This window comes from Xiphophorus maculatus, chromosome 21, assembly GCF_002775205.1.
Source record: "Xiphophorus maculatus strain JP 163 A chromosome 21, X_maculatus-5.0-male, whole genome shotgun sequence".
NCBI classification, from domain to species: Eukaryota; Metazoa; Chordata; class Actinopteri; order Cyprinodontiformes; family Poeciliidae; genus Xiphophorus; species Xiphophorus maculatus.
In genome coordinates this window covers 7,637,553-7,647,788 of record NC_036463.1, presented here as the reverse complement: position 1 = coordinate 7,647,788, position 10,236 = coordinate 7,637,553, and the positions used below count along the sequence as shown (strand labels likewise).

The 10,236-nt window shown below is 35.4% G+C and overlaps 1 protein-coding gene across 1 annotated transcript; it reads left to right on the top strand.

Annotated features, from left to right (window-relative positions):
- Window positions 1-4,440: 4,440 nt before the first annotated feature.
- Window positions 4,441-9,688, top strand: LOC102228027 (myosin regulatory light chain 2, smooth muscle minor isoform). Its single transcript, XM_005798557.2, has 4 exons — window positions 4,441-4,528; window positions 6,312-6,516; window positions 7,353-7,514; window positions 8,763-9,688. The coding sequence occupies exons 2-4, from the start codon at window positions 6,333-6,335 to the stop codon at window positions 8,933-8,935; spliced, it is 519 nt and encodes a 172-aa protein (XP_005798614.1). The 5' UTR covers window positions 4,441-4,528; window positions 6,312-6,332; the 3' UTR covers window positions 8,936-9,688.
- The last annotated feature ends 548 nt before the right edge of the window (window positions 9,689-10,236 follow it).

The following is a 10,236-nucleotide window of genomic DNA, read 5'->3' as shown; positions in this document are numbered from 1 at the left end:
TGTTGGCTCAGGCCAGAGTGTCCAAGCTGCAGTCACGGCCTTTTAAGGAGAGGGTGGAGATAAATATAGCTGGGAGCCGAGTCGACTCTGATAGTGGAACACATTTATGGGTGCAGGTCTTCATGCCAGTAACTGTGGTGTGAAGGTAAACACAAATCTGCTTTTAAAGTTAGTCCAATGACTGACTGAATATTCCCCAATGATTCTCTAAGCTGATGCACTTTTACATTTTCCTAATTTACCATCTGCACTGTGGCCAACTGTCTGTCAGAGTTAGTTAACCTTCAGCAGCTTTTGTCCTGCTTTTTACTCCAGCAGCCTCAGCTGTGACTGATGCTAACTTTAGCTATGCTATTGTTACTCCTTCACATTCAACAAATACCAGTCACTATGTCACTCTCTTTTTCAGCCTCTCTCATTGCTAGAAAATGAATGTCCCTTCTTGTCCCCAGCAGTCAGCAAAAAAAGACTAGATATCAAAGTGATCAATATTCATCAGTGTATTATATTGGGATTTCGTGTCACAGATCATCACAAAGTTGTGCATATTTGTGAACTGGATCGAAAATATATATATATATATATATATATATATATATATATATATATATATATATATTATTTTTTTTATAGAAACTGAAAAGTGTGTTATGAATTTGTGTTCCACTTTTGAATCAAAACTTTGTGTAAGATGAAGATGGTAATGTTTACTTAAGCTCAGTTATACTGGTTGTCTCTGTACTGCATTTTGCAGTCTTGCCGTTCAAAATATTGACTCTATACTTAGAATTGATCCCATGTTTAAAAGAAATATTTTATTCTTACTTTACAAAGAAGTACTATTTGCATTGGTCTGTCACAAAGCAAAATCCAGCAAAACCTGGAGAAAATGGAAAAGAATTAAAAGAATTAAGGGGTATAACTTCTTTCAGAAAGCACTGTGTTTGATGTTGGAATAAACAGATTGACATATCTTTCCCTTTTGATTAAAGCATCCAACAGCAGGTGGACAGATTTAGTTTAGGTGCCGGAGATATTTCAGCGTCATCCTGGAAATTAACTCAAGTGTCCGGTAATTTTCCATCCGACAACATTTCCGATGCTTTTGTTTAGGGACCTTCCATCTTTTCTGGCCTTTATCCATCACATTCCCACATAATACGAGGGTCAGCATGACAGCATAGCTAAAATGTTGTGGCAGTCATGTGAAATGTGAGCCCATTAAAAGAAATCAACCAGCCATTAAATGTGGGAGGTCACCCGAGACACAAAGAGGACAACATAGCTGGAACTTGTTTTGTTTTGATTTGATATAATTAGTTGTGCACTCTACAAATCTAACTTTTGTGGGAGAGTTGGAAAAACCATCAAAAATACTGCTAGTAGTTTGCCACAAGCTAGATAAGGGACACAGCAGGCATGTGTAGTAAGGTCTGTGTGTTGTGATAGAAAGCTAGCACTGCACATCACCTTAACGCACCATTCCCATGGTGCCACCACCATGTGGTGGCAGCACCACATGGTGGTGGCAGCATGTTGTTCTTCTTTTACTACAGGGAAAGGGAAGTTGCACCAGGTAAATAAACTGAACACAATGTGCTGCACAGTTTTTAAACGCTTATTTAGAAAACATTTACTATGTTCCTCCAACACCTTTTTATGTTGGTTTATCACACAAAATAATAAGAAAGTACATTAAAATGTATTTCGACAAAATGATTTTTTTACACTTTTGCACAAAATTGCAATAGGTCTAAACATTTGATTTATGTGTGGGTCAAGAACAAATTAATTATCTGTTTTGGATTAAAGCAGCAGTGTTACTGTAGAAATGATAATATATGCAACTGTAAGTGAAAAACAGGCAGAATAATTATTTCATAACATCACCAAGGACAGTGAGTTTTCCTGCTACAACGCTGCACCCTAATGGTTAAATTTGAGACAAAAATTACAACGATAGAAATTCAAAGCTTTAAAGTCTTACACACAGTAAGGAAACATGTTTCTATATACAATGAATTTTTTACTTTTCTGCCAACACTAAATGCCATATAAAATACATTAATAATAAGGTGTAATAAGGCACACAAAATGTAATCAACAAGTAGAAATTTGAATTGTACAGAAACATAGACTAAGCAGAACATAAAGTATGTAAGTATTTGTGCAGAAAATGTGCTGCATTAGCTGGTATGTGGAACAGTCAGTAGTGAAGCAGTGAAATATACAGATTGTGCAAACCCAGTATCAGACAAGTATGCTTACATTGCTGAACTATAATGCCCAAACATCCACTGTGTTTACCCATTTATCCTATAGAGTCTCAGGGGACTGCTAGTGTTCATTTCCAGTGGTCATAGGGCAGGAGGTAGAGTTCTCCCTGAACAGCTCACCACTTCATCACAGGGCAACACAGAGACAGCATAAACAGATGTGTGTTTTGGGCAGTGAGAGGAAGTCAGAGACCCTTAGGATGACCCACCCAAGTATTGTGAGAACATGCAAACTCAATGCAATCATTCGAATCCATGTCTTTGCTGCAAAGCAATAGTGCTACTAACATGCAGCACAAATATTGGATATTTTTGCAGCACAAAGCTCAATAAAACACTTTTTTACAGATGCAAGTTTATTGGTTGTTACTACAATATGCTTTCTATGTGTGTCTTTAGGTATTTTTCAGGAAGCAAAGTCACGCATCTCTTTAACTTCTTTAAAATCACAATATACCAAGCTGGAAGCAATAGTCCTCCAAATAAATTTTGAAAAGAAAAAAAAAACGTCCTCCTAATTTGCATTTGCGCTATTGTTGTACTGAACTACTGGGACAAATTGGAGAGGAACATTTCCCCTTTTAAAATAATAAAAAAATCTCCAGCTCAAACTAGTTTGGTAAAGGCAACCATTTGCAATGACTAAACGAAGACAGATAAAATGATAAGATACAAACTGAGAAGCACTTGACCAAAACTACTTGTATCAAAACTAAAATCAGCAGGTCACATATCACAGCACATGTCCAACTTTGTTGTTATTATACTAGAGATTAGTTAGACATAAAAGACAGATGTGGCTTATTTTAAACACTGAGTCAACCACATGTCACGTTTAAAGCCTGGAAACTCTAAGCCTCTTCTGAAAACAATGACTGCTGAAACAACAGTTGTCTTACTCATTGCTGGACAGGCAGCAGCTATAAATATCCATCATGACATCATTTTTTCAGTTAATGCTCTCAATTAAGCAAATGAACAAGCAATTTTTAATTTCTAATCTTATTCAAGTAACGTCATGTCTTACTTGGGGTAAAGAAAAGAAAACTTGACAAATAAGTGTTTAAGGTTACATCCTGACAGCAACATATAGGACAAAAAATCTCCTAGCAGGTTTAGAACACAAAAAATGTTTTAGGAAACACAACAATGGAGATATGCATATGTAGATATACATGTATTTCATAATACATGTATTATGAAATACATAATACATAAGATAATATGAATATACATTCATAAGATATTTTATATTGTGGATATTTGCAAAAACAACACCAAATCTAGAGAAGCCAGTCTTGTGTCTTTCTGCATGTTTCTGTGCTTGTTTAAGTTCTCTCCAGGTACTTCAGCTTCTTACCAAAGTCCAAAAACATGACGGTTAGGTCAGTTCTCTAAATTGCTTTCAGGTATGAGTGTGTGTGTGTATGTGTGCATGGTTTGAATGTTATTCTACTACATTTTTTTGTCCCACCTAACTTTCCATCAATACGCTGGGAAACAAAACTTGGTGAATTTTACCTTTTGATGTTTACCCATTGGTGGAGGATGTCAATATCTCCTGGACACATGTCCATAACATTCTGTTCAGATTTCTGTTCACAATTCTTTATTATTCGGTCTAATGTAATATTCAGATTTTCAGGTGAACTAAAAGTTGAGTTTTCAATAACTAGCATTAAAAAAGCAGAATAAACTCACAAAATTTGTGTGCAATGAGTCCATATGTTACATGAATTTTATATTTTGATTTTGATCACTGAAATAAATTAACTTTTCGATAATATTCTAATTTATTGAGACGCATTTATATTTGACTCGCACGGGAGGACTATTTAAATTTTTTATCTCGATTTAGGAATTGCGAAAGACAAAGGAGGATATCTGCTTCCTTTCCTTAAAAGGGCATATCCAAGAATGTAAAGGAAGCGTTTATGGGGAGTTACACTTTTTCAACCGGGGGAAGGTTGAGAAATTCCTACATTATTTTCCGTATAAACTCAGCTATTCAAGTGAACTTCTATAAGTACGTTAATAAAATCAATAATTTTAAACCTTTTTATAAGTGAAAAGTATTTACATTTGTTTTATAACGAGAAAGAATTGTATTATAAACGGCGGTCACCCCCATATTTATGTACTTGGTTTGTTCCGGTGTTCAGCTCTGAACCCACAGCATCAGGAAGTAAAGGGCGGTGGTTGAGAAACGAAGCAGCAGCTGATTAGCTTAAACATTATTTCCCCGTAAGAAGGTAAGAAAGCATTTAAATTGAGGTCTAAACATAATTTAGCAATACAAAATCTCCTTTACATATCTATGTTGTATTGAAGTTGTATCCTTTTAAGCTTAACTAGAAAATAACGCCAAAATGTATGGTTTTGTCGTGCTCGGCTAAGACCAATAATAACAGTTAGCGGCACAGCTAACCTCACGCCAGCTAACATTATGGCATAACGTTTTTAATTTGATTATTTAGCCACCGGGTGCCGTTTGAAAAGGTGGTTGTTTGCTTAAACTGTTAAAGAATATTGCTGTAGTAATCTTATGCTCGCGTTTATTGTGCTTACTTTATTGTTTAAACTAGGCCGCAAAGCACTTTTTGAGATTTGGAAAAGGTAACAGGTTTGACGACCTGCTAATTGTTGGTTACCGCTGTTTATTAATAAGAAATTATATAAAAGTCACGTTTGTGACAGTTGGACATTTGTCCAAAGATACAAAATAAAGGTAGATAATAAATGTGTCAATAGTTATTGTTGTATTTGTGAAATCAGTAGTTTGATGAGGCGCTATTAAAAATAGGTTTAGAGCACTCATTGAAATTTGTTTAAATTGATCTTATCTGAATTTATTAGGTTGTTTTACTTTTTTGTGTCCAGTTCTTAATTGCTCATGCTGTAAATACAGTTTAAGCGCCTTTTACAGACAAAACTACCGCATGTCTCAATGACATGAGACTTTGCCTTTCAGAGTCTCATGTCGAGACAAAGCTGTGGAAGTCTGCATTCCAGACATTTCCTGATAAGGGCATCCGTCCTCACATCAGTAACTTTCCCAGTGAAGGCAGCAGGCTAACCAACCTAGAAAGCTGAGCAACATTTCCATTTTTAGCTCAGCCAGGGACGCAACTCCAGGGATTTACTGCTCCGGTATTAAATTACACAGCCTCTGAGATAGATATGGCATCACAAAATTTCATTTTGAGTAGCAGCATGATCTGGTGCACCTTTTAATCATAATCTTTTTCTGCAACTGGTCTGAACCATTTGAGTTGACCAGTATGTAAAAAACCACATGCTGATGTGAATATTTAAAATTTTTAATGATGTTTATACATTTGGAGCATCTTACTGGTGCTTATTATAAGTCTATAACCAATTTTTAACCACACAAATATTTAGAGAAAACAATTGTAGAAAAAAAAATAGACCTATTTTTTCTTTTTTTCATTTATTAGATTTCAGAGTGGATTACTAATATGCAACTATTTGTAACTGATTGTCATACTTCCATCCTAATACTTCTCCACCAGGCAAGTCAGATGACTTTAATTTTAAGAACCTTTTGTCTTTTTAAAACATCAAGCTTTAATGATCCACTCTCTCCCCTTTTTGTTTTGGGGAATTTTGATGACGGCGTTACACCACATTCAAGTCTGCCATAACTCATGGTTTATTGTCTTTGTGTAGATAAAGACTCTTGAAAATTATTTCATACTTAAAAGAATCTTTTTGAAAGAAAAAATACAAAGATAATTTCAGATATACTCATATGGACCAGGCCTAGACACCTTAAAGTTGTTTTTTGCTTATTAAACCACCATTTATTTGTGTTAGTGGGACAGTTTTTCTTTTTGGTGTATTTAATGTTATAGAAAAAAGGTTTGTTTTCACTATTTGATCTGCAGCTCAAGGGGTGAATGATTTTATTTTTTTTTTGCACTGTAACTATCTGTTTATCTTTTTATTTACTCAGCGCTCCTTTGTCATCCCACTGATCTGAGCTATAACAATATTGTGTTTCTACTTTTCCAGAAATATACTAAACCAGCCACAATGTCGAGCAAAAGGGCAAAGGGAAAGACCACCAAGAAGCGCCCTCAGCGCGCCACCTCCAATGTCTTCGCCATGTTTGACCAGTCCCAGATTCAGGAGTTCAAGGAGGCCTTCAACATGATTGACCAGAACCGGGATGGCTTTGTCGACAAAGAGGATCTTCATGACATGCTCGCCTCACTGGGTGAGTAAAATGTAGTAATTAGTGTTTTTTTTTAAACATAACTTAGTGAGACTCAGTTTTTGCAAATAATGCTACATTAGTTAATATAGTTTGGGCTCTTATTGCAAGCAATAGTATTACATTTTCATGCCTGTTTGTAAATGAACTGTGGTGTGCTTTGGACTGTGAGTGGCCACACCTTTAACAGACAAACTGATCGGATGAGAAATTAGCTCTGGTTTCGAGCCATAGTGGTTCTTGCAGTTCATTTTTAAAAGCAAACTTGAGATAATTTTGTTTTAGCTTCTAGTAATGACAATGACTTTTTCCCAATTGAATATTTACTTAATGGAGTCATCAGTAATTGTTTTTCTCTTTCTTGTTGCTTTAGATTTTTTTAAATAAAGATTAAAATTGAATTAACATATTCCCAAGGTCTTAAAACTGCCTCAGTTAACTGCATATGTCCATTTTATTTCTGCTCATGTTTAGGCCATTTCATTGTGTTATTGTTTCTTGATTATGAATGTTTTTAAAGCCCTTGTGTTTGCCTATTTGTTCCTGTCAATCAGTATTGTTCCCACTCATAAAACCGATAAAACAAAGCAGCAGATAACTGGTTAATTTAAAATTAGGTTCTCATTCAAGTTTTGACCAGCTTGTTTATTTTTACTGGTGAATATGCAGAAACTGGAAAAGTTGAATGCAAATTAATTTGTCTACTGTTTAGCTAACAAACATGGGCTTCAATCAAACAGAGAAATAAAGCTATCTGGCAAAGAGGAACCATTATGTTTCACCTTCTACTCTTTAAATTGCTGACATTTTAATTTTAAGAACCTTTTGTCTTTTTAAAGGGAAAAATCCAAATGACGACTACCTGGAGGCCATGATGAACGAAGCACCTGGACCAATCAACTTCACCATGTTCCTCACCATGTTTGGAGAGAAGCTCAACGGCACAGACCCTGAGGATGTGATCAGAAATGCATTTGCTTGCTTCGATGAGGAGGGAACAGGTAAATCTGAGTTCATTTATTATATTACCAGTATTGGTCTCAAAGTGCAGAGTTCATTCACATTGTTGAATAGTCTAAAATAAATGTTGAAATGGGCAAATATTCACACATTCCGTTTTACAGAATTTCTTTTTAAATTGATTTATTTGATTTGCCACATCAATACTGAACTTTAAGCCCTACCTATTGATTGTTTTAGATTTGGAGTTACTGACAACCCCCCCCCACACATGGTTTAAGATCTGTTAAAAAAAATCTGGAAAGTCAGTCTGCCTGCTTTTATGTCCCCCAGAACCTCTTAGACCAGTGTTTTGAACTGGAGCTGTGGTTTTTAATGGTTTTGGTGTAGATGGCCAATAAACTGTGGCGCAGCAGCAAATGAGATGAGTCATTGTCATTGGGAAGCCTTATGTTGAAAATTTGATGCTTCTGAACAGAAGATTAGAAAAGATCTGTAGACTTCGCTTTGCACCTTATGGGCTAAATACTAAACACTATTGGGTGTTTTAACAGAAAATACTTGGAGTATTATTTGACCTTCATCTCTTTCTACTGTGTTGCACATAGGTATTTTAAATTGTAAAACTAGAGGACAAAGTACTCTAGTTTAAATAATGATGATGAAAATACCTTGTATTAAATGATAGAATCAGAAGCAAGCTTAAGAATTGTTTCAAACGTAAACTGTTTTAAAAAACATTGCACATGGTACTTCATAAATCATACTTTATTATATTAAGAAATGGATTTCTTTTAAGATTGCAGGCATTTATGAAAACGCAACTTTACCATAATTTCAATTTCTCTCCTAGTTTTTCTTTCTCTCTGATTATGGTCATTTCCTCACCACCTTTTAAGCTTTTTGATCTTGGTCAGGAGGACAAAGTCAGAGCCTTAAATGACAAAGAAAATCTGAATATATGATTGGGATGCAGAGTACAATACATCTCACCTGAAAAATTTCAGCCTTTCAAATATTAAGTCCAAGCAGTCATTTTCAGTGGTTGTGTAAAGTTACTGTATCTCATAATTATGAATTTGAAACTATAAAATGCTATGCATATGCCACACGGTGGATTTCATTTCATCAGCATGATGCAAAATACTTTGAAATGAAAATAAAAAGGTTTCCAGAAGACGGTGTTGCCTTCTCTAATTGTTTTACCCAGCTTTGTGAGCATTCTATCATATGATAAGCATTTCATCACAAGGTTATTATAATCCTTGCTCTCTAACTGTTTGCATTAGGTTTTATTCCAGAGGATTACCTCAGGGAGCTGCTCACAACAATGGGCGACCGGTTTACAGATGAGGAGGTGGACGAGCTCTTCAGGGAGGCTCCCATAGACAAGAAGAATAACTTCAACTATGTGGAGTTCACGCGCATCCTAAAGCACGGTGCCAAGGATAAGGACGATTAAAGCGCCTACACCAGATTGTTTCCTCTGACCTGCCTCCGCCTCTCTGCCGTCAGCTAGATCATGCTGCATGTCTCGACTTTACAGTAAAGGCCCCGTTAATACAAACCAAAGCAATAACTATCCACTCTGTTTGCTGTGAACTTGCAGTTTTGCCAAATGAGTTTGTAAAATCTCGTGTTAAGACGTGGCAGAACATTAGTATCTCGAAGGGATTTATGACTTTGCAGTTCATGTGATCACGTTTAGCTGAATTTTTACATTTATAATGTAAACTTTTTAAAATAAAGCCCTCTATCAAATTATATTTTTCTGACTTTCCCTTCCATAAATTACATATGTAACAAAGTGCATTATTCTGTCTTTCCCCTCCAATATACTCGGTGTAAATTGCATTCTTGTGGACCAACTTTGTCTTGACAAGTCTGCTCTCCTATTTCACTAAACTTATTCGGCTTGTTCTGACTTGCACAAGCTGGATTCTTTTAGATCCGACTGGAAATGGTGGTGGTTCTAGAGCATACTGTTGTGGCAGCCATCTTTAAACTTGCATAAAGGGAAATTTGTGCTAATGCAAATATGAACTATCTGGTTTTGCCTGTTAATCTTAAGTCTTGAGTAATAAAAAGTTTAATGCAACAGACAAGGACATTGAGCTGTAAATGAAGACTGCACAGTGTATGACCTCATTCAGTTTTGTTTTATTGCTGAGTCAGAGCTCAATTTATATCATCCAATAAAAAAAATCTCACTGATGATGGTTATTCCCCTATAGTCCTGTGCCTTTCTCTCAGGTTTATATGGATCACTTCAGATGTGTCTTATTTTTAACAAACACGGTGAGTTCAAACAAATTAATTTTCTTTATTTGACTTAAAAATATTTAAAGTAATTCAATAGCAAGCTGAGCTTTGTGTGGGCTTTGCTTCATAATGCTCCCATTGCTGAAGTTTGACTTGCTTTTGCGTTTTTCCGCCCACTTCACTTTAAAGTAATATGCTTGAACACTGCTCACGCAGGTCTTGTGTGACATTCTTATTTTAAAAGTAAGAATTTTTAAATTCTTATTTTAAAAGAATTTAAAAATTATTTTTAAAATTCTTAATAGGAAATAAAGACATGCTTGAGGAGAAAAGCATGGATATTGTAACAAATTAACGTTTGATTATATGACATGCTCTGGCCAAAAATTGTACTACCGTTACTGGAGAATTCAAAATTATCCCAATCTGTCCAAAAATATTGACCTAGTGAATTGTTATTCAGCAATAACAATTGCTGAATCCATTTGAAATAATTAATGC

Excerpts from the sequence above, each read along its gene's own strand:
- LOC102228027 (XM_005798557.2), top strand. The coding sequence starts at position 6,333 with ATGTCGAGCAAAAGGGCAAAGGGAAAGACCACCAAGAAGCGCCCTCAG. Across the intron at positions 6,517-7,352 it reads TGACATGCTCGCCTCACTGG|GGAAAAATCCAAATGACGAC; the intron begins GTGAGTAAAATG and ends GTCTTTTTAAAG. Across the intron at positions 7,515-8,762 it reads CTTCGATGAGGAGGGAACAG|GTTTTATTCCAGAGGATTAC; the intron begins GTAAATCTGAGT and ends TGTTTGCATTAG.